Source organism: Pleurotus ostreatus (assembly GCF_014466165.1).
Source record: "Pleurotus ostreatus strain PC9 chromosome Unknown scaffold_10, whole genome shotgun sequence".
Taxonomy (NCBI): Eukaryota; Fungi; Basidiomycota; class Agaricomycetes; order Agaricales; family Pleurotaceae; genus Pleurotus; species Pleurotus ostreatus.
Window position 1 is genome coordinate 748,186 of NW_023503165.1, and position 26,412 is coordinate 774,597.

The 26,412-nt window shown below is 50.3% G+C and overlaps 12 protein-coding genes across 12 annotated transcripts; 4 read left to right on the forward strand and 8 right to left on the reverse strand.

Annotated features, from left to right (window-relative positions):
• Positions 1-888: 888 nt before the first annotated feature.
• On the forward strand, positions 889-2,514 carry PC9H_001998 (uncharacterized protein; the record flags this gene model as incomplete). Its single annotated transcript, XM_036771641.1, has 6 exons — positions 889-1,060; positions 1,110-1,121; positions 1,189-1,598; positions 1,654-2,014; positions 2,079-2,254; positions 2,311-2,514. 6 exons carry the CDS (start codon positions 889-891, stop codon positions 2,512-2,514), a joined length of 1,335 nt encoding a protein of 444 aa, XP_036626262.1.
• A 618-nt stretch (positions 2,515-3,132) lies between these two features.
• PC9H_001999 (uncharacterized protein) lies at positions 3,133-5,020 on the forward strand (the record flags this gene model as incomplete). The annotated part of the gene is made up of 5 exons (XM_036771642.1): positions 3,133-3,277; positions 3,328-3,500; positions 3,557-3,712; positions 3,772-3,880; positions 3,942-5,020. 5 exons carry the CDS (start codon positions 3,133-3,135, stop codon positions 5,018-5,020), a joined length of 1,662 nt encoding a protein of 553 aa, XP_036626263.1.
• A 523-nt stretch (positions 5,021-5,543) lies between these two features.
• Positions 5,544-6,575, reverse strand: PC9H_002000 (uncharacterized protein; the record flags this gene model as incomplete). Its single annotated transcript, XM_036771643.1, has 5 exons — positions 5,544-5,571; positions 5,629-5,723; positions 5,791-5,896; positions 5,952-6,163; positions 6,228-6,575. 5 exons carry the CDS (start codon positions 6,573-6,575, stop codon positions 5,544-5,546), a joined length of 789 nt encoding a protein of 262 aa, XP_036626264.1.
• A 312-nt stretch (positions 6,576-6,887) lies between these two features.
• PC9H_002001 (uncharacterized protein) lies at positions 6,888-8,316 on the forward strand (the record flags this gene model as incomplete). Its single annotated transcript, XM_036771644.1, has 5 exons — positions 6,888-6,985; positions 7,559-7,694; positions 7,756-7,959; positions 8,030-8,119; positions 8,176-8,316. The coding sequence occupies 5 exons, from the start codon at positions 6,888-6,890 to the stop codon at positions 8,314-8,316; spliced, it is 669 nt and encodes a 222-aa protein (XP_036626265.1).
• A 238-nt stretch (positions 8,317-8,554) lies between these two features.
• Positions 8,555-9,258, reverse strand: PC9H_002002 (uncharacterized protein; the record flags this gene model as incomplete). The annotated part of the gene is made up of 4 exons (XM_036771645.1): positions 8,555-8,728; positions 8,790-8,840; positions 8,902-8,979; positions 9,052-9,258. 4 exons carry the CDS (start codon positions 9,256-9,258, stop codon positions 8,555-8,557), a joined length of 510 nt encoding a protein of 169 aa, XP_036626266.1.
• Positions 9,259-9,653: 395 nt separating this feature from the next.
• PC9H_002003 (uncharacterized protein) lies at positions 9,654-11,001 on the reverse strand (the record flags this gene model as incomplete). The annotated part of the gene is made up of 2 exons (XM_036771646.1): positions 9,654-10,129; positions 10,191-11,001. The coding sequence occupies 2 exons, from the start codon at positions 10,999-11,001 to the stop codon at positions 9,654-9,656; spliced, it is 1,287 nt and encodes a 428-aa protein (XP_036626267.1).
• Positions 11,002-11,379: 378 nt separating this feature from the next.
• Positions 11,380-11,818, reverse strand: PC9H_002004 (uncharacterized protein; the record flags this gene model as incomplete). Its single annotated transcript, XM_036771647.1, has 3 exons — positions 11,380-11,430; positions 11,491-11,619; positions 11,672-11,818. 3 exons carry the CDS (start codon positions 11,816-11,818, stop codon positions 11,380-11,382), a joined length of 327 nt encoding a protein of 108 aa, XP_036626268.1.
• Positions 11,819-12,261: 443 nt separating this feature from the next.
• Positions 12,262-12,775, reverse strand: PC9H_002005 (uncharacterized protein; the record flags this gene model as incomplete). The annotated part of the gene is made up of 4 exons (XM_036771648.1): positions 12,262-12,279; positions 12,332-12,342; positions 12,405-12,485; positions 12,544-12,775. 4 exons carry the CDS (start codon positions 12,773-12,775, stop codon positions 12,262-12,264), a joined length of 342 nt encoding a protein of 113 aa, XP_036626269.1.
• Positions 12,776-13,510: 735 nt separating this feature from the next.
• Positions 13,511-16,086, reverse strand: PC9H_002006 (uncharacterized protein; the record flags this gene model as incomplete). The annotated part of the gene is made up of 5 exons (XM_036771649.1): positions 13,511-14,332; positions 14,390-14,643; positions 14,694-15,336; positions 15,393-15,578; positions 15,730-16,086. The coding sequence occupies 5 exons, from the start codon at positions 16,084-16,086 to the stop codon at positions 13,511-13,513; spliced, it is 2,262 nt and encodes a 753-aa protein (XP_036626270.1).
• A 1,198-nt stretch (positions 16,087-17,284) lies between these two features.
• Positions 17,285-19,147, reverse strand: PC9H_002007 (uncharacterized protein; the record flags this gene model as incomplete). The annotated part of the gene is made up of 9 exons (XM_036771650.1): positions 17,285-17,743; positions 17,797-17,926; positions 17,978-18,108; positions 18,165-18,212; positions 18,274-18,337; positions 18,389-18,624; positions 18,692-18,774; positions 18,823-18,937; positions 18,995-19,147. The coding sequence occupies 9 exons, from the start codon at positions 19,145-19,147 to the stop codon at positions 17,285-17,287; spliced, it is 1,419 nt and encodes a 472-aa protein (XP_036626271.1).
• Positions 19,148-20,045: 898 nt separating this feature from the next.
• Positions 20,046-22,093, reverse strand: PC9H_002008 (uncharacterized protein; the record flags this gene model as incomplete). Its single annotated transcript, XM_036771651.1, has 13 exons — positions 20,046-20,126; positions 20,179-20,299; positions 20,360-20,417; positions 20,470-20,583; positions 20,642-20,720; positions 20,772-20,833; positions 20,889-20,923; positions 20,987-21,136; positions 21,194-21,272; positions 21,337-21,503; positions 21,553-21,710; positions 21,761-21,827; positions 21,885-22,093. 13 exons carry the CDS (start codon positions 22,091-22,093, stop codon positions 20,046-20,048), a joined length of 1,380 nt encoding a protein of 459 aa, XP_036626272.1.
• A 1,851-nt stretch (positions 22,094-23,944) lies between these two features.
• PC9H_002009 (uncharacterized protein) lies at positions 23,945-25,790 on the forward strand (the record flags this gene model as incomplete). Its single annotated transcript, XM_036771652.1, has 4 exons — positions 23,945-24,059; positions 24,116-24,431; positions 24,481-25,153; positions 25,215-25,790. The coding sequence occupies 4 exons, from the start codon at positions 23,945-23,947 to the stop codon at positions 25,788-25,790; spliced, it is 1,680 nt and encodes a 559-aa protein (XP_036626273.1).
• Positions 25,791-26,412: the final 622 nt, after the last annotated feature.

Genomic DNA, 26,412 nt, shown 5'->3' on the forward strand with positions numbered 1-26,412 from the left:
CGCTCAAGCACCGTCTGCGCCGTTAGGGAGCACAGACAATAGAAACCCGGGTTGTTCTAGGTCTTTAGTTTCCCATCGAAGATGCAGAAATTCCGCCCGGGTGTCTTCCCTGATACACCACCCAAGAACGAGGCTTGAAACCATCACCAGGAGCTATTCACGGCACAAATAGCGGGCGAAGCCAGCACCGCAATTTTGCCAACTGTCGATAAACGCATTGGTACGAATCCGATCTAGGTTCACAGAGTGCTCCTTTGACCCCAAATCATAGGAATAGTTCAAAAGAACGGAGGTACGGCGTTCTCACCCGGTTGTTGTTGCTGCTTCTGGGGCCGTGGCAAATGTCCCAAGATACATGGGCTACCCACCGCGTTCAGTGGACTGAATACATTGTACACAATGTCATCTGTGTGTCCTTGAATTCTCACTTTTTAACTTTATACTCCCAGATATTACATACGTCGGGCCCTGGCCAAGCCGGAGACCTTACAAACGACCATATAACGGACATCACCGATGGCCTGCACGCATTGTCGCTCTTGATTGGATCCGCTGCCCCTGTACGTGCATCCAGAGCCGGCGGGTTTGTCTCGTAATTCTTTCGACTTCTTCCGGATAAGGTGCAGATGGGTGTTCAGATTTCTACCGAGGCGGGAAATTTTTTATCGCATGCGTGTACTTTGTATTATCCAATAAAGCTTACCACCCTCTTAGACATGGTTAATCGTGCGATATTAAAGATGGAAAAGCGCATCTCCTACCCCACGCCCCGTTGGCTACCTCTGATCCAGAGAGCCAGTGTTGTCATTGAAGCGCTGCAAGCATCTACATCGACGCTCTCCATACCACCGCCACCAGGTCACCGATCGCAAGAGGCGTTACTCCAAAATGGCAGCCCAACTACCGCCCTCTTCGTTCCCGTTCATCCAAGGCGTCCGGTGGTTCAATGTCGCCGTCCTCACTGTTACACCGAGCATTGCAGTCTGGGGCCTCCTGCATGTGCCATTTCAGGCAAGAACTCTCCTGTTCGCCGCAGCATACTACATATATTCCATGCTAGGTACGTCACAAGTACTATCTAAGTTCTCAGCTGCTAAGCATTTCACTAGGTATTACCGCTGGTCAGTCCGCGCCTAAACTTCCAATGCGTTTAATGAACGCCGACGCCTGACTGTTGTCCTCACACAGGATATCATCGGCTGTGGTCCCACAGATCATATACGGCATCCTTCCCGTTGCAGTGTTTCCTGTTATTCGGAGGAACGAGTGCTGTGCAAGGTTCTTGCTTCTGGTGGGCTCGCACGCACCGTTCCCACCATCGACATACAGATACAGACTTTGATCCATACAACGCCAAGAGAGGACTGTTCTGGACCCATGTTGGGTGGATGCTCTTCAAAACGAACCTTCGCTCCGGCTCCGTCGACGCTTCCGACCTCCGAAATGACACCTTGCTTCAATGGCAACATACATGGTACATGTTCCTCGCAGCGTTCTTCGGGTATCTCCTTCCCACCTTGGTACCTGGGATCGGATGGGGAGACTGGTTGGGCGGGTTCTGCTTCTCGGGTATGCTTCGATTGACAATCGCACATCACGTAAGTCAAGCATCCGACATCCTATTCTCTTCAGTGACTTCGACTTCTATTACAGAGTACGTTTTGCATAAACTCCGTAGCTCATTATCTTGGTTCTACGCCCTACGATGATGCGCTTACGCCACGCGACCATTTCCTTTCCGCAATCCTCACCATGGGAGAAGGATATCATAATTTTCATCATCAATTCCCCATGGACTATAGAAATGCATTCCGCTGGTACCAATATGACCCGACGAAGTGGTTCATCGCCATATGTAACCTTATAGGTCTGGCAGCCAATCTGCGGGTATTCCCCAGTAACGAGATTGACAAGGGCGTATTGACAATGAAGCTCAAGGATCTGAAGCGAGAACAAGATCGGCTGAAATGGCCTGTCACAACTAAGAAGTTACCAGTGGTGACATGGGAAACATGTTCGTGAATTCGCTGCAGCATTACACTTGTCGTATCGAACTGATGATGCTTTGTTGCTACTAGTCCAGAAGGAGGCTGAGAAGTGTCCGCTTTTGCTGATATCTGGGTTCATACACGATGTTTCATTGTTTGTGGACCAGCATCCTGGGGGCCGCAGTGCGCTAGAAAAGAACTCTGGGAGGGACATGACTGCTGCGTTCTTCGGAGGGGTCTACTCCCACTCACACGCCGCGCATAACGTAGGCGACGTCACTTCTTGTTGATATCTGCACTCACTCATAGAGTTTCTTTGTAGTTGCTGTCTATGATGCGAGTAGGCGTTCTTGATGGAGGTGTCGAGTACATCTCATCGTGTGACCAACCCAGCGCGTCGAATCCAGGTCCTCAGCCTCAGCCTAATCCGCGACCTACTACTAGTCCATCAGTCTCAGCCTCAACATTACATGCGATACCGCCATCGCAGAGACTGTTCATCGCCGAGCGGACATCGCTGCCATGATTGATCGCCTGTCCTTTCATTTTATACATAGAAGTACCTCTTAGTGTAAGTATGGATATTTTATATGGCTGTCTTTTCATACGGGTCCCGCTTTGCCCGACAGTATGAATTAAACACATTCTAGTACTAGTCGCTCGCTTCCTCTTTATCTTGTTGTCTCTCACCATCTCCGTGGAATAACTGAGTAAGTGCTTCCGAGAGACCGTTCACTAGCGTCCACGCAGATCATTCAATTCTATAGCTAAAGGGCCCCATTTACTGCGTACGTGGAATTCAGTGGTATACACTCATCATTTATTGAAGCACTGTAGATAGCATAGGTCCTTTCAATGTCTGCCGGTTATGCTCGGATCGACGCTCCGAGGACAGTCTTGCTAAGCGCCGCGCTGGTTTACCGATAAAGGGAATCCCATCTCCATTTTGGGTTGCGCATAGTACCCAAGTCCCCCCTACGAACTCTCCAAAGCGTGCTCGGGGAATGAAAACACCGGTAGAATGGTGGGGCTCTGGGACATATATAAAGCAGCGCGTCTCATTCCAACCCCCCATCGCCTCTTTCCCCCGAACCCCCACCATCTCTCACCGCCTCTAGACGCGTCGAGCGAGCACGTCGACAACATGCGTCTCGCACCCACATTCCTTCTCATCTCGCTCTTTTCTCTCATTCTTCCGTCCATAGCATCCTCCTTGGACAACAATCACAACCCACGCGCGTCGCGAACGATTGCTGCTCGTCAGCATCGCCCCAAGCGCACTCTTCTCGGTACGCGTTATCAACGACGTTTCTCGGCTTTGCTAATCGATTACTCGTAGATCTATGCGCATATGTCGACCTTTCGGTTCTCCAGCTCCTTGGCATTGACCTCGACTTGAAGCTATGCCTTTGTCTCTCAGCACTTCCATTGACCCTTCAAACCAACCTACAACTCAAGGCCCTTGTTCGTCTACTTGGGGAGGACGGTGCATTGAAACTCCTGACGTCCCTCGTAAGTGACCACCTACGTCATCGATTCAGACTTGGCTAAAGCGTGTAAACGCGTAGATCACGGGCTTGGGGCAACAGTGTCATTATCCACCTCACGCAAAGCCCATCTGCGACAACCATTGTGGCTTTGAATGCACAGACGGCTACAAAAAGGTTGGTAAGACCTGCGTCTGTGCTCCGCCAATGGTTGAATGCCGCGGCAAGTGCGCTCTGGTATGTGTATGCTTTCCAATTCGGCGCATATATTAATCGAATTCGTCGTTTCTCATCAGTCCTGCCCGTCTGCAACTCCTTTGGCCAACACTAAACGGACCACCGAAGCCGGAAACTCTGGACCTGTCCGTTCCGTTTCGACACGTATGGTTAAAAAGCGACACAATTGTAGGTTCATCGCCGTCAATTTCAGACCTAAACTCACCATTACCTGACAATGACACTGTAGCCCCCCGACCACACCCCCGCCATGTACTGCAGCCTCGCCACTCTTCGGGGCTCCTCTCTGGTCTGAATACTGTGATCGACCTTGGCGGCGGTTCAATGCATCACGGGGCTCCATCCGATGGCACTACGTTGGCAATAATCCACGCTACGAAGGAATTGATCGATTACACCAACGAACTCTACGCAGGTCTTGCCACTATTATAGCCAGCCCTGGAGACAATTCGTCCACAGTCTTGATCAAATCAACAATTGCGGTAAACTCCCAAGTATTGATGGCTGCCGTTGCAAACCTCCTCGATGCCACCACATCCACAGACGATCTGATTACCTACGCCAATGCCGTCGTTCGTGCAGACAAATTGGTCGCAACCTCCCTTGCAGCGCTATCCGGGCATGAATCGTGGTTAACTCTCACGAAAAACATCCTCGACGCAACACTTGCCTTGCTGAGTCTATGTGATTCCAACTCCAACCCTCTCCCTCCTACTCCCCCTGCTCCGACTACGACCGTCGCTTCACCGCATCCTACTGCCGCGCCTGTATCTTCAAATGATCCCATCTTCGTTGATTTGCATCCTTTGCTTACCGAGCTGGGCCTAGGCGGTATCTGGCTCCCTATCTGGCTTGACCTCGATGGGCTTCTTGGTACCACTGGTCTCAACGAACTCATCAACGATCTGTTAGCATCGCTCAATCTTGGCGGGACGCTAGCCAAGCCTGTCCCTGGAGGGAGCCCACCCCCTACCCCAGCATCAGGAACGCTACTTGGACTCGACCTCAACGCCCTGATTACCTCGCTGCTCGATCTCGATCTCGATTCTACTCTAGCGAGTCTTGGGGATTTAGGCGCAGTCACAAACTATGATGATCTCGTAGCATGGACTGTCGCTCTTAGCGAGGCCTTGCTCGCATTGACGCTGGATGCTACCAACAATGCTCTAAATGACACAGTCAAATTACTCAACGACCTCGAAGGAAGTGACTGTGGGCGCAACAACGACACCATGTCAGCGTTACTGGGGTTGATCAAATCCAGCCTGTTAGGGACATCACCTAATTTGCTCGAAATCAAACTCTGAATGAATCAAGGTGAGAGGATTTCTGCCACTGTTTTGCACACCAATTGAACGGTCCCCTAGATATCGCCTTGGGTCTGTTGTCTACTATTTCCTCTTTCGTCGATTTTTCTTTGTCGTGTTTTATTCGTTACCTCTACCTCCAGATCCCCCGTTTTCTGTGATACTTCCCCTAAGAGACAATTCTTCACCCCTTTCGTGCGCCTGTATAAATGAAATATATCCCCCTACATTTGTTCCCATTTTGCCGAGCCTAGGAACCCTTACGCTTCCTTCGTGATTCAGGATGTCGGGTTTCTTTTAAGTAGATCTCAAACCCGGACGTGAATCACTTTTACGACGATGCATGGATGCAATTATCGATGGAAGTTCATGCGAGGTTCCCTTTTTGGCTGACGACGCATTGGTTTGTCTCCCGCCAGCCCGGCGCCGTTGACGTAGAGGCACTGACGGTTCTTAAACAAAGGATGTGATAATGTGCACCAGTCGCTGATACTGTAGGTACACGTGCATCAATTATATGTGTTTAATTGATCACTAAACTATACGCGGAGCTATTGGATGAAGGATCAGTTAGTGACGTGACATGTAAGGGAGCCAAGGACACTGACGTAGTCAATGTAGCTGAACCAGATGTTGGTTCAGTCCCTGCTTGAGCCGTCTTCAGGTACTGCGAAGAGCTGACGCCTTGGCTGGAAGTTAAAAACTAAAATAAAACGGAAGGAGAAAGAGTTCAACGATCAGGACTCTGCAACGGGGAGATTGCGGAGGACCTTGAGGAAAGCATTGATGTCACCGCTGAAGTTCGTAATAACAGCATTGTTGGTGGGGAGGAACGAGTAGACATTGTTAGCACCGTTGGAGCCGAAGTAGAGGTTCCTGAGGGACGTGGCATTGCGTCAGTGGGATGCGCCAGTGCATAGAATATATATACCAAGTATGTCCAGCGATCGAGACGTTGCTAGCGGTCGGTTTGGGAGTACCGTCAGAGTTGTATTGGGCAGAAATGGGGCCGGCATTTAGGTTAGCGAGCCAGATCATGATTTCGTTCTCGTTGTTTCCGGTAGGAGTGCTTGCGGTGAAGAGGTCGTAGGCGACGTTACCAACAACGTTTCCAGAGGTGGACTGCGACCAACTCCATGTAGACTAGATTGAAGAGAATCCGTCAAATTTATACTGTCGAAGGGAGAGCTAATGTTGTTATGCATACAGGAATGCTGCTGATGGCAGAGAGCTGTTTACCGGCGTTTTGGTTCTGCTGGATGTTTGAATAGCTCTTGACACCGTTGCCTCCCGTCCATGTCCATGTGGTCTTCCAAGCGATGGTAGATCCGCTCAAAGACACGAGATTACCACATTGAGAGCCGGACGACGCGCCGCCTGCTCCCCAGAGGTTCTGGAAGAATGTGTAAGTACCAGCATTGACGGTGTCCCATTGGCCGCAGTGAGTAGAGGTGTCGATGGATTGGCGGGCTTCGAGGATGTTGTTGGGGGATGTGGGCGCTGCAAGAGCGAAAGGTAGCAGGAGGAACACGGCGATAGACTTGGAGAACATCATTGCAGGGTTACAGAACGGGGCGAATTACAGCGGTTGAACGTTGAACAATTACTCCAATAAAATGAACCTTTAAGCCTTATATATTCTCCCTCGAGTCGAGTATCCGAGGCTTTCCCCGCCAATTTGGATGACACAGCGTCATAGTCCGCAGCGGGAGTTCGTGCGTTCCAAACGGCAGATAATGGCAATTGCAGGCAAAGCCAGATGTTCAACGCGGAAAAACGGAGCCACATTTTCGTCGTTTAGCTGGGGGATATAACTGCGAAACGACAATCAGCGAGGCCCGTCTTGGAGCTATCGGACTAATTGACCATGTCAGGATGCGCGTTGGAGCGGTCCGTGGGCGGTCCACCGCAAACCGTTGCTATTGAGAAGCACACCGGGGGTCGTCGTCTGGCGGCTGGCGTCGGGTAGGGTGCATCACGGGATATTGAGGAGCATGGTGCCAGAGAACACCACAGATCATGAGGCAAGAGTATATGAAGGTGATGCGGAAATCAAGGTCGGGAAGATAGCCGTGGGCCATTGAGGTGTAAAAGGTAGTATTCGCAGGAATTTCGGAGAATTCTGGCGCGTAGCGAAAAAGAACCGGCCAAGGTGTTGCGTGATATGGGGGGGCATGGTGGTCATCTTGGACATATTCATATTGTCCGTAAGGCGTCGCCGGCGTACTACTGACAAAAATGAAATCAACATTAGTGCTGTCGGAAAATATTTATGAGAGTTATGGGTCGAGCCTATGATGTGTCTGTAACGATGGTGAATCGTGATTCTGTAATATCTGACGAGGGCGATGGTCGCTCCATCGGAGTTCAACCAGGAAGGAGGAAATATTTGGTTTCCCAGGCCTGACCCTAACCTCTTTCCACCGTTTCCTCACTCGTCGTATGCGAGCCTATGGCACGGTGAAAAGCCAACGGAAAAAGAGATGCAGCATTAAAGCGCAAAGCAAATAAACGCGCAGAACGCGAACGTCTCGCTAGGGAGTCCGCTTTGCTCGTTGAAGTCGAAAGAGAAGCCGACAATAGAGACGCGGACTACCAACCACCATTGGAACTTGAAGAAGACGAAAAATCGTCGGAAGAATCCGATGATGTAGAATGCGCACGTACAAGTACGGTTGGTGGATTGCTGAGCCCCCTGGGCCATTTGATTTCTATTGTACTGATTTAATAGTTAGCAGCAACTCAAGCGCAAACTCAGCGGCACACCCACTGCGACTGGTACCCCTGCTGTGGGTGTAATAGAAGAGCAAGCCGGCGTTGAAGTAGGAAGCGCGAAGAAAAGATCCCGAACGAGCGTATGGCGCGACCGGAAAGGTAAAACGAGGAAGGCACGCGCGATGAATATGCAACCTAGCGTTGCCTCGTTGTTCAAAACACTGGTATGATCATCATGTTTTGCCAGCGAATACACATCATATTGTTGGCTATCTCACTAATTTGTTGTGCCAGCCTTGTAATAAACACACCACTATCAACGTGGATGTGATGGCTCTTAGGGAAGAAAGCGAGGAATCTAGCGGAGGAGAGACCGAAGACACTGTAAGAGCGCGTTTCCCAGAGCCACATCCCGCTAAATAGTTTGCGGTATATATTAGACAGCATCCGAGCATAACGTATGGGCGTTGGCTTCGCCCACCCTCGTCATGAACACATGCAATGCAAGTTGCCAAATCAAACCGTCTACCGCCTCGGCAGTCGCGGGCCCTGCCGTTACTGTACTGGACTTTAAAGCATGAAGCCTACCCATAGAAGAGGGCAGGAATAGTCCTACATGCACCACGACCCTTGGTGCACGACGTTCCTGGTTTCAATGACAATCCGGGCGGCAAGCAACCTGTGAAGTGTCAATATTTCGCTCGACAAGAAGCTCGTTAGATTCAAAGTTTTGGAGACCGACGTCTTCATGCGTAGACATAAAAGGAATATGTTCTTCTACATTGTGTATACAACGTTCGTCTAAGTCCTGACGAATGCTTACTCGCCGAAATGCTTCATCTCACCCCCTTTTCTTTGCTTTTCCCCCTGATGGGTCCCTTCAGGGGCTACGGTCGCGGCCTGCTCGAAGTTACTCTTCTCTCGCCCAACTGCATGTGTCTCCTCAAACGTCTTGGGGCCCGGAGATTTATCATCATACGGGTCGAATTTGGCCTGTCGGAAGGATGCGTCCATTGAACATGCCTGCGAATACGGAAGTGAGACTAGGACTTACCTCTCGTTCCATTTGCTCACGCTTCAGCTCACCCGTCCGTCGTTTCTTTCCCTGATAAAACACGTCATTAACATTAAACGACGATTCAGTGCGGGCGTGTTGGTGAACGAACCTCTTCGACCATCCCCGGATTGTGCGTGACTTTCCCCTTCATTTCTTCCTTCACGCCAGTCCATTTCTCCGCCATTGTCTACAAAAAACAACGCACATAAGAATCAGCCCTATTTCGTTCTCTGCGATCAAAGATTTAACTGCGACGTACGCTCTCTTGCGTAAAGTTCGGCCCAACTCCGACGGCGCCGCTGTGGCGCTGTTCGGGATAAGGCTCGTTGCCAAATCCGCCGTCACCTGGGGCATCGTTGTTGCTAACAGCAGCCTCCGAGTGCGGCTCGCTCGCTGAGGAAGACGCCCCCGTTCGCGGTGTCACGTTATTGCCGATAGCTGAAGGATGGACGTCGGCGCCAGACATTGCGATGGACTATAAAGGCGGGTTCTGTTATTGTTGAGAGGTTTTCGGGGGTATTGTTTTGATAATGTCTTCTGTTCATTGAACCCTTTTATATGTTATCGCCCTACCCAGTGGATAATGACGTCGAACTAACATAAGTTATTGGAGGCTTCTATAAATAAATTGGTAGTTCCCCATCATATTTATAGAATTTCAATTTAGGACCATGCTGCGCAGCACGCCCCGGACTGGCGGTACAAGTACCTTTGAAAGGGGACGCCCCTGATAGCTCCTAATAGTGTACTTCGACGACCATTATGCCAGTCCACCCAACCTAACAGCGAATAAAAGTTACCAAGTGGTAAGATACATTGTATGTGGTCTCATAAGCAATACCGAGGAGAAAGGCGATGGTATCAAGACTTCCGTTCTATACGCGAGCGCATGAACGTTCCTTCTCCCCTTCCAGGAGAATATCCCCGGATTGTAAATTCGATGGATAGAACACCCTCTTTCAACGATAGTTCAAATGCATCCTCAAGCCTTGCCACCTCTGCCGATCCGACCGAGGCACTGAACATCCAGGCTATCACAGCGCAAAAATCTAGCTCGACATTGATCTGAATACGCTCCACTTTATGATTCTTGTAGAAACGGTGGAGGACACGCGATAACGGCGCGTAGTCTGGGAAGTGGAGAGGGTCGGTCTCTGAGATGCAGAAACGGATGTGCAGTGAGAGCTGGCGAAGATGGTCGGGAGCGGGGATGCTATTCAAGCAGTTTGCGATCCAAGTGCTGTACTCGCGTGACTCAGGATCCACTGTCATTTTTATCACCAACTCGAAGGGGCATATTGCCCTTTTGAAGACCGGAATGGCGCGAGAGGGCGTGACTACAGTCGTGGTGACGGAATCAATTTGCGTGAACAGTAGAGAAGACATCAGTAGGCATACCGTTACATAGAGTGAGCTTGGATAGCCTGCTCGTTGCAATCCACGATGGAAAGGGCCAGTCGTTGACAGAACATGTCTTCAGATTCGGGCAGACGATGACCTGCCCCGGGCCGTAGAAAATGTCCTTGTAGTCGTATACCTCCAGGTTACGGAGCTCCTCGAGATGGGCAGGGCCAATAGATGGAGATCCCCTCACCATCATCTTGATATTTTTAAGCGATAAGCTTTCCAAGGTGGTGGGGCAGCTGCATTCGAGCAAGCTGAGAAGGCAGTCGGGAGTTTGGAACACCCAGTGATGTAAATAGAACTCCCGAAGACGAGCATTGGTGAGCAGATGGAGGATTCCGCTGTACACCTCCCCGTAACAGATGCAGTATCCATCCTCATGATTCACAAGGTGCAACACGGTCAGATTCTCGAATCTGTCGAAGCACTCTGATAGCCAACCGTGGATACGAGGAACGCTCAAGTTGAAATCATTCTCGAACGATATGTCGGCCTCTTTGACGTATTGGGTGAGGTGGCGGGCTTTGTCGCGAAAGAAACAAAGGCGAGAGATCAAGAAAAATCTCTTCTTGAAGGAGATCTTGCGAAAGATGACATGCCTGCATATGTCGTTCCATGCGCGACACACGAGGGAGCAAGCAGCAAGCAAGGATCTGCGATCTTCCTCGTCGGCGCGAAAGTCTCCGCCGTGGACATCAATAGCCTCGATGAGATAGTGAATTACGTCGAGGGGAAGCTGAATGGTGGTGGATATCGCATGATGAGGCTGGTTGTTGAAATCAGCGCTTGTATCTAGAGATAACATATATTCTACGCGACTTGCTGATGAGCTGGATTCTATAAATGGATGATAGTGGTGAGGATATCTGCGAGTTACCTGGGACTGGAAAGCGAAGGCCAGTCGATCTCGTCTTGCGGCGATTTGATTGCAGTTACTCGAAAGTTGTGATAAATCTGGTTCCCCGCTGGTTCGGGGATGCTTTCACGCTCGAAGTTCACGTGATCGTGACTCCTAAGCAAATGCTCCTTCTCCTTTCTCCTATGTATTCAGCCTGACGTGCAAGTCCCTCAGCCGCTGGGCTGAGCGTTGTGGATCGAAAAAGTTTCGGGGAATTATTATATGTTAGCTGCTACTGTAGTCGCACTCCTTGGCAGTTGTTATGAGGATGATAATGTACGGTGTCTAGTTTAGGTTGTTCAACTCGGCCTGCCTCTTCTGAAGTTCTTCACGGCTCTGTGTAGCGGAAACATTGTCAGATCTCAACCTAAGTTCGAAGCACGACATGAGGCTCACAAGAGGTTGCTCTAGACTGTTCAAAATCTCCTGGTTCGGAATTTGCGGGCCAGTGGCATGGTGAGCTGCTATGCCAGCATTGGCCAAGAAGCCAACCGATGGCTTCAAATCGTTCGGATCGTTGGTTTTCTGGCGGTAATCAATCAGCTAAGCTGTTCGGAGTGATAATCGGATCACATACAGCAGGATGGGGCTGGATGGTAAATTGCTGCTCTTTCGAGCCTTGGACAGCATTACTATTAGCGTTCTGCCCATCATTGCTCCAGATAGAGGCCTCCGCCTCTTGAGAAAGGGCCTTGGCCTGAGCGTCGCTGATGAATCCAGCCATAATATTGATACTGATGATGATAGTGGGTGTGTGTGGGGGAGATGATGGGAAAACCTTTGCGCCCGTGAGTGCACCCTTATATATCATCAATTGAAATATTGCTGTGCTCCCGCAGTATGAGTAAGGCGCGATCTGAGCTCCGGTACAGGTCTAGAGGCTGACGTCAGGTTCGACAGGATCCTTGTAGCTCCTGTTATGCAACTCCAGCATTACCGGGAAACTTGGGCGCACCATGGGAGTCAGAAAGGGGCTCCACTGATCCTCCAGGAGGTACTTTATCCCACTTGGTTGATTGGGCTTTGGCTGTAAGATCTGACCGTAAAGGGAACTGGCGATTAAATATCCGTATTCAGATTTTCATGGTACAGATGATAACGTATACATCAGAAGGAGCTCTCAGCGATCCGAAATAGGACACGGTAGTAGGGCAGGTATAGATTGATTTACTTCGAGAGCATCATCTGTTCACGAGGAGTTAGCGGGGGACTTTTTTGAATGGAGGATAAAGCCTACCTTGACGAATTCTGTGATGGAGAACGGCGGTGAAGGTGAGGATTGTTGTCAAGAGGGGTCAGCGAGCACGCACCTTCGTAGTTAATTTGCCCATCGCCGTCAACATCAGCTTCACGGATCATCTCATCCACCTCATTATCGGTCAACTTCTCGCCTGTTCATCCGCAAACATCAGTAAAGCACTTTGTTGCAACCCAAACGAAAGCACCGACCCAAATTTGTCATAACATGCCTGAGCTCAGCAGCGCTGATGTACCCGTTCCCATCCTTATCGAACACCTTGAACGCCTCCTTGATCTCCTCCTCGCTGTCCGTGTCACGCATCTTTCGCGCCATCATTGTGAGGAATTCAGGGAAATCAATCGTGCCGTTGCCGTCTGCGTCGACTTCGTTGATCATGTCCTGCAATTCGGCTTCGGTGGGGTTCTGCCCCAGCGAGCGCATGACGGTTCCGAGCTCTTTGGTGGTGATGGTGCCATCTCCGTCTATTTCAATCCGTCAGTACGGATCGACGCGATGAGTTGCGCCCGTGTCGCGCGCAAAGTGAGAGCGCCAAGATGGCCAAGCTGTTGCCTCACTCACCTTTATCGAAAAGTGAGAAGGCCTCCTTGAATTCTGCACATCACAACTGCGTCAGTAACCTCCTCGTAGAGATGAAACTGTTCTCGTAATAACATACCAGAGATTTGTTCTAAGTGGGTTCGATTCGATTAAAAGCGATTGGCTATTGAGCAATCGCACGAAGATCGAGGCAAGGTAAAGTCTTACCTTCGGACTGAAAACCCGCAACTTTTCAGCACATCACAAGATCGAGGAGAATACATGAGTAGACGACTCACCAGTTGGTCGGCCATGGTAGTTCAGAGTGTTTCTTGTCGAGAGGCCAACTGATCTTATACTCGCCACAGGGCTTAGGGGATCAGGCAATCGCCGTTTGGGCTGTACAAATCAGGACAGCCCCTGAACCCATCCCTGACAGCGGCCTAAAATGTCCAAAACGCGAGCAGCGTCGACGGAATTTCAAGTACAACAGAATCGACCAGGGTGAACAACAATTTACATCACCCCAGGTGCTAGATAGGGTAAAGATACAAATCAAAAAGTAACATGAAAACGAAGAAATAGAACATATTGTACATATAGATTATTTGCTCTCAACCAAAGGATCGCGTCCTGGGACTAATACCCCTCGTCTTCTTCCTTCACACATCCAGAGGAAGTAAGCGTTCCGCGAACCCACTTCTTCAGTACTTGACCGCCAGGGATATCAAGTACATCAGCGCTCGGTCGAGGCTTGAAACTCTCCCTTCGTAACTTCTGCACCTTCTGCGCCATAGCCTCTGATGGCATCCCGCTGCCGTATCGCTGTGCTTGGCTGTTCGCGTAGGTGCCAGAAGTGCTTCTCCCTGCGGAGTACCCGCTTGTACTTCGGCTCGCCGTACTTGGGTGTCCAGATGGTACCCGCCCATGCCCGAGCGAATGATGTTGGGTGCCTACTCGCGGCACAGGCATAGCCAGCGCTGGGGGCGCCTGCCTAGGGAGAGACGACTTCCCAGGGATCTTCGTAGGCGATACCGACCTCCCACTCTTGCTCACCGTTCGCGATTGTGCACGGTGATCTTGCAAAGGCATTGGCATTCTACCCCCACTGGCTCCCATTGCTGGTGTACGTCCATTCTCGTTCAACCTCGGCCGTTTATTCGAGCTCTCTGGTTGCCCGTTACTCATGCTGGATGCAGATCGAACGGCAGGTGTAACGACGCCGCGGTGACCGGAGGTACCACTAGGTGTCTTTGCCCGAGTTATTGACGCGCCGTGGTTGCTGGTTGAACCAGAACCAGAGCGCGAGTGCGTCATCTTGTTCTTCTTAGCGGCGTTCTCTTGATCGGCAGCGCTGACAGTCTCCATGAGAATTTGCAGGACACTTTCTCCATGAACGAGGAACGGTCGGCCATTCTCCAGTTCCCAAGAAGGTATAGAGGCTAGGAGATCTTGTTCGAGCTAATAACAAGAGAATCAGCGTCTGTTCGAATGAGGTGGACATAAATGCATGCGTACGCGAGGTTTTTCCTTCTTAACTCGCCGTCTCATCTTCTCCTCTCTCAGCAGCCGGCCTGGGTCGCGGCTACCACCCGTCCCACGTCCAAGCAAACGGCTCTGATCTGAGGCGGCTGCAGCTAGCTCCTTTTCTTCTTCGCAGATCTCGAAATACTTCTTGATACTCGCGAGTAGCGGCGCCTTCTGCCTACGCTCATCTTTCAGTCGTTGTATTTCGGATTCATGAATAGAAAGCAGTTCCTCCGAGAATTCATCTATAATAAGTTAGGTAACGATACTCGAGACTAGCGCAATTATTACTCACCGTCGGCGAAGGGTGCGAAGTCTCTGCGTTCGTCCTCCCCCACCATAATGTCCTCCCAAAGTTTCCAGATTTCTTCTCTGGCGTTGGCCACGAACTCCCCCATACGCTCTCTCTTGACATCTAGCATTCTCTCTAATTCTTCTTCGTACGCACGGACACATTCGTCCGTGCTCCCTCGATTAACCTCAACAAACGCGTCCATATCCTCTTCAGCCACACCCAGTCTCCGCCACAATACTTCTAGCTGGTCATACATGGCCTGGATATGAGTCTCCCGGCGTCGTTTGTTCTCCGAGAGCGAAGAAAGTAGATTGTTGGCCCAAGAAAGGAGAGATAATGTAGGTTCGACGCCATCTAACCCAACTGTTGGACTGGGGGTGGAGTCGCAGCCAGCTGAAACACTGATGAAACGAGATAAGATGGCTAAGTATTCTCCGTCGTCATCTGGTGCTGCAAAAAGCAGAGCACCGGCTCGGGAGCGGCTAGCGGGCGTCGGAGTAGAAGTGGAAGCAGATAGAAAGGGATCGCTGTTACTTGAGGATGCCACGGATTGATCTTCAGGAGACGGCGGAGCCATCCCGAGCTCTGTATATAGCCAGTCAATTTGGGCAAAGGTTTCGCATAGTTGCGAAAGGCGTTTAGACTAGATAGAGGCGTCATGAACAGTCAACCTCGTTACAGCAGGATTTCTGTGCTTACCACCTCAGCCTTCCCCTTGACCAGTTCTTTTTCTAGTTTCAGAAAGCGCTCCGGTGTTACATCGACCGGGGGTTCGTCGTTGATTAACAGGACATCAGGCGTGTAGAAAGTTGGGCCAAGCGTGCGCATGAGGGCGTTGATTCGATTGGTGAGAGTCGTTAGCTGCTCTAGCTTGGTGTGGTATAGCTGCACAAACAGTAAGCCTCCGGTTGTAAACCGACGAAACTAGCCAGCAGATATGGGACTTAGACCAGCCAGCCTCAGCGTTGCCTCGACCATCTTGACGCGAAACTGGCTCCGTCGAGGTCCCGCATGTTGACTTCGTATATGAACTCACCTGTCGTAACTTCTCCTGATGCTCCGAAACCAATTCAAACCGCCGTGGCAACACCTGCTCCTTTCTAAGTTCACCCAGTGTAGTACCGGTGGCCTTGATGTTCCCGCCCAGCGATTTACAGTACTTCAAACATTCACTTTCTACGCCATCACATTTAACCATCCAGTCGTCTACTTCCTTGCGGCGGCCCTCGACCTGCGATTCGACGCTTTGAATGAGATGATCCTTCAGTGCATTGAGTTCGTCTTGGAGTGCCGATGGTGGAAGGCCAAGTTGTGCATGCAGGGTAGGAAGTATTCGCGTTTGTGTTTGAAGATGCGTATGCAACGAGTCCAAAAGAGCGGTCAATGAAGCCATTGTCGTGGAACAATTCCACGGAACAGTGGCAGATGGTGGTTGAAACCGAAGTCGCGCGCCATTCAACTTAGACACGTGACCAAGTTGCTCAATGTTTGGCTGCTGCCACTGGACCAATCAACGTCTACTTACTTCATTGTTCCTCTTCTCACCAAGCTTAAGCATGGTGTTGTATTTCTAGCCTCTAGCATCGCAGAAGCTATGTCTGTCTAGTCAACCTCGTCGCTTCAAAACAATGGCTTTAAAAATACTAGAAACTCGCGAAATCCAGTTTTAATGCGAGTCACACGAATTTTGGCACGCAATCGACATCCTTACCATCAATGCCATCGATGCTCATTGCGATGTAGGTTGCATACGCCACGGATACTATCTCAGAAGCTGAATCTTGTATGTTCAGGCACCAGATTTTCTCTACAGGCTCTGATCGTCGCCGAGCCTGGTAGTGGAGACTGCCACTCGAGAACGCGACGTATTACCTTGTGTCAAGGTAGGGTTCGCGTCATTTGGGACAACAAGAACGCTAGCGCCTTGCGGACGGGATCGGTGGCGGCCGCTTGTCTCAACACTCGTTACTGCTCCATGTCCCCGACAAGCCCACTGGTCCTTCTATAATGTTGTTGGACAATCCCCAAGATTCGCTTGAGATCTTCTCCAATTCTGACCATGACGAACGAGGTATTCCGTTCGAATCGCCACGATTTTCGGATACTGTCCGCGAACTGATTCATGCGGTTCGAGTAGCTCCTACGCTCGTTATTCTTGGGTCCCGGGTTTCCCATCGATGCATCAGTTTTGGAAGATCAAACCAATCCCTTATTTCAGCCTGCTCCTTCCTATCTTCCTTCTGTCATCTTTGGACTCAGAAGACGGGAATCCTAAACTTGCGGACTCCTGCTTATACCCGTGCGATGGCATATGGTCCCTCGATGCAACCGGCCCCAGATTCCACTACGTTTCCAGTCGATACCTCTAACAACTTGAGTCAGTCTTAGATTATCACCAGATCATGCTTCTACATGCTCCAAGCCCATGAAACAACAGCAAAGCGGTACTTCTATTACTCGGGAACCAGCACAGCCTAGTTAGGTGATCGTGTAATGTTGATGGGGTATCATAAGAATGCCTGAACAAGTCAAATATAGGGATAAATCGTGAGTACTTGAGTCGTAAGTCATGGTTGTGCCAGAGTCCGCGTCTAATGTATTCGTCCATTCTGTAGCACCGATATTTCGACTGGAGGAGGATGTCCACTGTGCGTGCTTCCATTTAATATGGAGGAGCGATTCACGAGAGCACCCCACTTGGTCCACCAATCGTCGACTATCTCCAAGGCATTATGAGCGAATAATTCCAGCTCCCTCTCGTACTTCCACTGAAGATAATCTTCATCGATCTCATCCCAGTCATCCGATTCCCTCTTCATCGCCTCTCTCAGACCCGCGTTTCTCGCCATCTGGGCTTCGCCTCTCGGAAGGGTGAAGAATACCCTTTTGCGCCATTCATACTCGATAGTCGCAGCGCAGCGGGGCTGACGGAGCTCTTCGTAGGCAGCCATTATTCGCGGTATTTGGTCATGGTGCCGGATCCGAGAGAAGAGTCTGCCGAGCGTCGCTGCGTCTTCTATGGCCATAGAGGCATTATGTGAACTATTTGGCTACAAGATTCACGTTAATGGAGTACACCGTGTTTGCAAACTCCAATGCGCACCATCATTGGATGAGCAGCTTCCCCCACCAAGACAATCCCAGAGCTATCGGACACATAGTTGTCGAACGGCTGTCGTATTGTGTGCGCCGTTGGTATAACTTCCTTCGCTAATAAAAACATCTTCCGCAACCTGTCTTAAATCAGAGGAGTTTCGTCATTGCACTCAGAAACGACGGCTGACCTCGGCTCGAATTGATCCATGTCAATGTCAAGTTCATCAACTCGACATCTGGTGCGCCAGGTTTCTTGGCAGTTTGCGAGTTGGCCCTTGCGGGGAACGAAAGCGTTGATGTTGTATCCTTGCTTTGAATGCTAGACAAGGGAGCTCAGCCTGAGACGGTCTCCGTCAATATTTAATAAGCTCTCACAATTGATGAGCCGTGGACGAAGAAGTTGTCCCCCAACCACAGAGTCCACTGCAGTGCACACCGTCATTACACGCGACCAGTTTGCAGATTCGCAAAGCGACGAACGTACCTGGGTCGTTAATAATGGTTTCAGGTCATCATGAGCCTCCATGACTTCCCCAGGTATCACCATACTACGAAGAACATCAGAGACAGGCCCAGTGCGTATATGGACTAGAACTTACATGAGAGCCAAGTGCTTGTCCTGTATCCCCTCTTCATAGTCAGGATTCATGAACGACTTGCGCACGATGCTTTCATGTCCATCGGCCCCCACAATGACATCGGCGCTGCGAACTTGCCCATCTTCCAAGTGAACAGCGACAGCATCTGGGTCAACCTTTGTGACCTTCATGCTGTATTTGAACTCCACTCCCGCTCGAAGCGCGGCATCGAACAAGATGCGCCGTAGATCGCCATGCTAGAAGACCCTCAAGCTTAGCAAATAGTTCTAGGGACCGGGAGGGCTTATTGCAGCTAGCACCTACTTGCATGAAGAGGAAATCCGCCATGAGATCCGCCATCATTTGCTCATGCATCCTCACTAATCCCAAAGGCTCTCCTGTCTCCCCTGGTTTCCGCAGTTAGATATCGCTCCACAAGCTAAAGGCGACCTCACCATCGAAGAAATCGTACTCGGTGCACTTCACCCCGACTTTATCCAGGAGCGGACGTAGACCCCAGTCATTTAGTATTCGGGTCATGTTCGGAGGTGCCCGAATACCCCCAAAGCACTACGCATCCCACTTCAGAACCCTGGACGCAAGCAGCACTGAACAGGAGGTACTCACCCTTTCTGTTCCATCACTTTGTTCAAGAATTTCCACATAGTGGCCACCCATTCGGAGGGCATATCCAGCCGCTAAGCCCGCAATACTTCCCCCGATTATAATGAATTTTAGGGGCAGGGTACCCGATCGAGGCTTCAGGAGTTCTCCAGGCATGTCTCGCCAGTTGTGATATTCCACGCAGGGCCCTCAGGGCAGATTATACTTTTGGCTAGCGAGCGCAGCGAACGTGAAGGCAAACAGAACACCGAGGTAGATGCCTAACGTATATATATGTACGTGGAATGACAAAGGATCCCATGATGCACGGCCATCACATCAGCATGATTGAGATGAATTCTTTTGATCGTAGGACGGCTTAGCCACGCTGGCTGTATTGGAACTTGGCGTGGCTCTTGTCGAAAACCCGCCGGTAGGCTTTGCCTACCGAGCGCCACAAACCCGCCCCTACTCCTCTACTCAAAGGAAAGACCGAAGCAAGTCCAACGAGTCTCTCCGACACATCGTTTAAGAGGCCTCTTGCAGACCAACGTGGCGGACGCAGTGTTGCGGTAGCCATGAGAACCTCGCTGATTTCCTCTGTTCTCACCGCATGGAGAAAGAGCGATTGTAATACAACTTGACCCAAGCGACACGCAAGAGGAGCGCACAGGAAAGCGGCCGCTGTGACCTTCTTTGATGAGGCGAGAGTACGGCATTGGCCTGCCAGCGTGGCTTGCCCAAGATAATCATAATAATAGCTGCCCGTAGTCGTCCGGCGTGAGATTCTCCGAGGAAAGGAATGATGTACTTGACGGCTGGACCGCAAGGCACGCGGTCCTCAATGCCATGCAGACCTTTACTTATAAGGAACCGCGCTGAATGTGGGGTAAGCCTTCGTGGCGTCCGAAGGTACCGACGGCCCTGCACGACGACTTCCAACTATGTCATTAGTGTCTACTGGATGCGACATTTCAAAGCAATTATTATATGGCAGAAATAAAGTAGTCAAGAAATGGATCAGCAGACCCACCACAGCTTCGTGAGTACAAGTCCGAGCATGGATGTCAATGAGTTATGTGATGTTAGAACCTTTTCTTTTGACAAGCGAACTTCTTGCTAGAATCTGGCAGGCCGCTCCTGCGAACACGACCACCTGGGCGCAAGTATCAGAAACAGACGTGGGATTCCTGAAATCAGAAACGTACCGAAGAGAACACGAATGATCTCCACCATGCATACGTCGGAGGCGACAAGACGGCGCCCGCTATGGGATTCCCAGTCAACAAGGCCAATCCCAAGCTCGACGAGAGTACCCCTATACGAATTCTAGAAAGAAGCGAACATGTTAGAGGCAGGTGTCATGGTAGGTCGACTAATAAGCGTTACCCCAGCTCGGATATATCCTTAGCGAAGAGACTGGCAGCTGGGGTGCAAATAGACACAACTGGATGGGAAGTATGGTTAAACTCGGTCCGAACCGGGGGGAATAATCTCACATCCGCCGGAAAAGAACCCATAGAAGATGGCGAAAGCTATGATTCCACCTGTGGTCGACGCGCCAAACATAGCATAAATCAGCCCACCAGATATGATGGTGGAAGGTATCATGACTGATGAAGTACTGTATTAGCAGGGGATATCGTATTCCATACCTGAAGCCCAACATACCATTGAACGGCCCATACTTGTCAGCCAAGAAGTTGGGAATCGTCCGTCCAAACACCGATGCCGCGTTCATGATCGTTATCTTCCGGGCTGTGAGTGTGATGCTAACCGGCTAACAGGGGGATCTACTTACTGAGTATTTGACAACGGTAGGAGAGACATGGCGCTGAGCGCCGTAGTATTGAAGGTAGAAAACTGCACCAAATCAGATTGCTGGCCCATACGACGTCGAGATCGAGTCATCACGTACACGGGAAGAAGAGGCCCCAGAAGACCAAAAATGACCTGGCGGGTAAAGGATAAGTTCTACTAGCTCAACAAGCTCTTGGAGCCAACTAATAGACCTACCCAGCTACGAAGACCATGTATGGAAGGTCATAGATGATCGTCTTGAATTCTACCGTCTTCCTATCCGGTTTATACTTGCGACTGGGAAGTCTTGTTCTCATAAACAGGTTGGCCATCAATAAGAGGCCAAGGTCGATGAACCCAACGGCCCTGTGTTTGGGCGACATTTAGGTCATCTCCAGGTGCGAGATACAGAAAATAACACACCTTACGCCCCAACCCCAATCGTTTTTGTCGAAGAGGTTATTAAGAAGTATAGGGTATAGACAACCGCCGAGAGAAGAGCCTGAGTAACGTGAAACGGGTTGACATTCAGTCCGTGAGCTCAGAAGACGAAGACGAAGCCGTACCCGCAATTACGACACCCATCGCTAACGACCTTCGTCGGCGAAAGTAGTGGGACGTGATCGTAAGGGAAGGCAAGAACATCAATCCCATCCCAATTCCCATGCCAACTCCTTGAGCTAGGAAATTTTGGTAATAGTTATGAGGCTTCGCCAGAGACAACAAGAACAGCCTGCAAAGGCTTGAGTTACCAGCGAAAGGGCAGGGAACTGGACACCCACGACACGAGATATATCACTGAACCCGAGATGACGGTGTGGTGGAAGTAGCCTTCATCAAACAGCTTCCCAGCTGGTAGTCCCAAGGCGAACAAGAAGAACACCTGAACAGACCCGATCCAGGATATTTCGCTTGGTGTGTGTTCATCCAGGAAGACGCGCTGATCGATTGTGAGCTCAGTGTCGTACGCATAACGGCTTTGAGGCTAACCGTATAGTAATCTTGATAGACGCCAAACGATTGAACCACACCAAACGTGCAGAAGAGGACCATCGACCTTTAGAGGTTACTGACATATAAGCTTAGCTGGTCGTATTTTAGGAAGACGACTCACCCTCCTATGACCGTAAGCCATGCCTGGAGTCCCCCCTCTGGGAACGTAGGTTGACTACTGCTCTGCGTCTGAGTACGAGTCGGGATCGATGCCGTGGACGGCGAACTGCCGACGTCGACTTCCACTGACTTCTTGCCAGCCCTCAAAGGAGCTTTACTTCCCGTGCTTGATAGACCATTATCTTTTTCAAGGTGCGGCGGGGGTGACATGAGTAGCGGCCGCACCGTACAAGCAGAGTACGAGGGAGAGGATTGAGTTCAAGGAACGCATGCACAGTAGGCCCATCTAACAGCTATAGGCTGATCCATAGAAATTTCCCATGCTTAAAATATGGTATAGGCGTAAGTTGGATGGCTCCATCGCCCGGCGTGCTTCTCGCTGCTCCTCACCTGCGAGTCTCCATTGCAAGCCTACAATTTGACTATAAATGCCAGCAATGAAATTGGAGCCGTTGAGTCTATGCTGTGCGAGCAGCGCAGTAATGGAGAACGCACGGCGGCAAGTCTCGCAGAATCATCAGTATTGAAGCCTGTCGTTTGTGGGAGGGAAGCTGGATGCATGGAGATACAGAGGGAGTATCATCAAGCGCCCATAGTCATGAGTTGTTAGGCGCCCATCATTTGTGAGAGCATCGGGCTCAGGCCGAATGGTAGGCTCCTTCTTTTCCTTCTTGATGATTCGTGTTGGTAATGGAGGTGATGGAAAACGACGATATAGGTAACCCACAAACATACTGTGTATGCCAAGGGGATCCTCCCATGAGAATTTCGACTTTTTGTAGGTCCAAATTTAGGCCCAGTGGTCGCAGCTCTGTTTGACCACGCCAACAGCAGGCAGCTGGGTCAAAACCTTACGCAACGATTATGATGAGAACGGAGCGTGGAAATCCCATGAACGTTACTTAACCGGTGCCCAATGGCAAGGATTAGAAACCGACATAAGCCGTGCCCTTCTCTTTACCTTCCCCTTCGGAACGGCGTGGACGAAAGCAGCTATTGCGGATAAAGTATGAACTGGTAGCGATCTGCGAGCGATAACCCGGTGGGATCGATGCGTGGCCATGGGTTCAAACATTATCGGAATGGCCCAACAGGGATCAAAGAACATTGCGATTACCGGAACAAAATGCGCTTGCTCCCCCGAGTTTGTAGTTCGCCACACAAACACTAGCGCGACCCATCTATGATAGGCCCAGTTGCACATCTGTGGGAGAGAACATTCCAATGTTCTTCCAATTCGCAATTCAAGGGAGAAATGCACGCGAAAATCAGATGGACGTTGAAGAGAGTCATATGTCTCGTTATGATGATTATGACGATGGATCTGGCGTTCGTATGTGGCGGTAGTAGCGGACACGTGTACGCCGCATCGCTCACAGTCGCGCAGAGGTTGACGAAGCTTCTTTCTCCAAGATGTCGGCTTAACTGTGATTATAGATGTCAAGCTGGGAAATGCAATACTTGGTGTGTATTTATTCCGAATCACTCGGCCTCCCCTGAAAGAGAACTCATTCTGGTTCAAGTCGCGCTGTGCTCAAAGTCTGATCGCGAACTGAACTCAGGAAGCCAGATCCGTTCTTGCCCCTTCTCACTCCACGTCAGACCAAGCGAAAAATCTTACTTATCTCAGCACGCAAGTGATATTTGCACTGACATAGGCCATTTACGACATGATTCTTTACCAGGTCGCACCCCCGCCCACACCAGTGAGACTGGATCTCACCCCGTTTGACCCACATTAGGCTTGGATCCTACCATTGCCGATGTCCTTTATCAACTAATTTCTCCCTCGGCAGAATTCATCGTCCCTCATGGCGGCCTAAACATTATCTGCATCCATTTCCCTTGTGCTACTGCTTTGTGTATAGCTCGACATGGTTCGTTCATCCTGCGATGGAATCACATCTTTTCCATTGGAGCTTCTCCAGATTACGAAGACAGACAGACGAATCCCTCTCCATCCATGTGTGCCTTTCGATCTGCCTGGTCAAGGATGACTTAAAAAGTGTCCAAACGCACCACCCCCCTCCATCACATTATTCTCCCTCCTCTTTCGCTGACATGGACAACCACCTTCAACAACACCCACTCTTCCAAATCAAGGTGGAGCACCTTGACAAGGATGAACGCGTCTCCCTCTCATACCAACGCGCCAGACTGCTCATGCAAACATATCGTCAGTAGCAACTATAGTATATAAGCTCTGTAGAAGGATCTAACCATTGCAAATAGGGTTATCCGTGGATGATGTCCAATATTGTTCGCCGAGATTCTGGTCCATGATGATGGATCCAATCTGCTGTCTTGATATTGCAATGTTTACCATCATAGCAGCCCACGTCGGTTTAACTATCGGCACGCTCTCTCGGCATTTGAAGAAACGCCCGGACCTCAGGCGGCTGGTCGAGCGTTTGCTGCGATTTGAAACTGTTGGTATCTACCTCCTCACGGAACGCGGTCACGGCTTGGATGCATTCAATATCGAAACCACCGCGACGAAGACTCCGGATGGATATATTCTTCATACACCCCGAGAAGAAGCTGCTAAGTAAGTGTTTCCCTTGTAGGAGTTGGATGGAGACTGACGCTCGTGTCAGGTTCATGCCCGCATCAACGCCCTCATTTAGCATACCTAAAGTGGCCCTTGTGATGGCAAGGCTCATCGTCAATGGTAATGATCATGGGTCGCGATTCTTCCTCGTACCAATTTGCAACAAGCGCGAAATGTATCGTGGTATTTTGTCGACCCGGCTGCCGCCTCGCAGTGGGACCGGCCCTCTCGACTTTTCCATCACATCCTTCAATAATGTCCACCTGCCTGATACGGCGCTCATCTCATCGGATATCAACGACCTGTCTATCCCGGCCCAGCCCCTAGAGGCTTGGTGGGACGAAATCTGGAGGATTCAACTTGGCACCCTTGCAGTGCCGGCGCCGTGGGTATCAGCCATCAAGGCCGTCGCTTTTATTGGCGGTCGTTATTCCATGCACCGTTGCTTAGTTGGGAAGCACAATGAACCTGTCCCTATTCTATCCTTCCGAACGCAGCAGCGGCCAGTGCTTGAGGCCACGGCTGTCGGAATGGTTCTTTCTAGTTGGTTCCCACTGGTCATCCAAGAAGCCATGGCGTCCAACCAACGTATCAGGCATGCGCTATCTGTCATCGCCAAGGCCACCATCTGCCGTCACTTCCAACGTTGCGTGACTGAGGTTGCGGAACGGTGCGGTGCGCAAGGGACGTTTGAGCATAATTACATGGCAAGAATAGAGGTACGATCGCTTAACCCCACTCGTGTTTCATTGCACTAAATCCACTACTCTCGATGTGTAGAACGATGGCAAGGGCGTCATAATAGCGGAAGGGGACGTCCTAACCCTGTGTATACGGCTATTCTCTGAACTGGTTCAAGGCCGCTATCAAGTTCCCGTGCCTGACCCATCCGAATCGCTGCTAGCTGCCCACGCTACTTCCCTTCTTGAAGAGAATATCCAGCTCTACTCTCAACTCCAATGTGATCATCGGAGCGAAGCGTTCAATTCACTTATCCTCCCCCAATCTCAGCCTGTCATAGAAGCTATCGGCCACGCTTTGGCGTATTCAGCAGCCCAGAAGGCTGGTCTCCCACGTCCCGTCTTAGATGTCTACGAGAGCTCTGTGATCCGTCAGGACCCCGCGTGGTACTCTGAGGAAGGTGGTTTATCCCGGTTGTCGCAACGGCGACGCGAAGATGCGGCAATATCGTCGATGTTGCCCAACCTCTCTACCTATCTTTCCGCCCTGAACATTGAGGAATACGTCTCCGCGCCGATAGTTTCCGACGACTCCTGGAAAATGTATCTTGCGCAGCTTCCTGTTCATACTGGAAACGCCTCACCAGAGGTCGGCCTCGTGCAAGCGATGCTATAAACTTTCGCCTTGTAAGTCTTAAAACCAAAACCATGTTTAGGCCTTGATGTTCACCATTTTCTGTGCTTCTTCGCTTTGTCCCGAACATTTAGACGTCTGCTATCCTCCGATGATTCCATTCTGCTGGATGAATTCCAATCACTGTCTTCACTCATCAGCGGCGCTTCCCCTTATCCGTTTAAATGACCACGCCAAACCAACACCAAGCACCATTTTCGAAGTGTTGACATGTCGAAGGTTTAAATTAGTGGTTCATCTTATTATGCAGAACACGTCAGTGTATTTTTAGTATTTATATACCTTGTAGAGGCGTCCGAATCAAGTGGAGTTGAGACACATTCTGTTTGTTTAGTCAATTGTTTGATGAAATCTGGGTTCTATGATTGAACTAGATGCTGTTATATCAACCGATATCTTTCCCATCGTGGAGATTGAGCTTCGAGTATGGATGCTCCGAGGAACGACCCAGGTCTCGATGTGGGACGAAAAGTGCCAAAGTGCACGAGCCAATTTTATGATAAGGAATTATACATGGTCAAATTGCATGTTACACCATTCATTCAATTCTTAGTAGGCGTATGTATGATCGTTGGTATACCAAAAGCCCCCGTCGGGCCCCAAC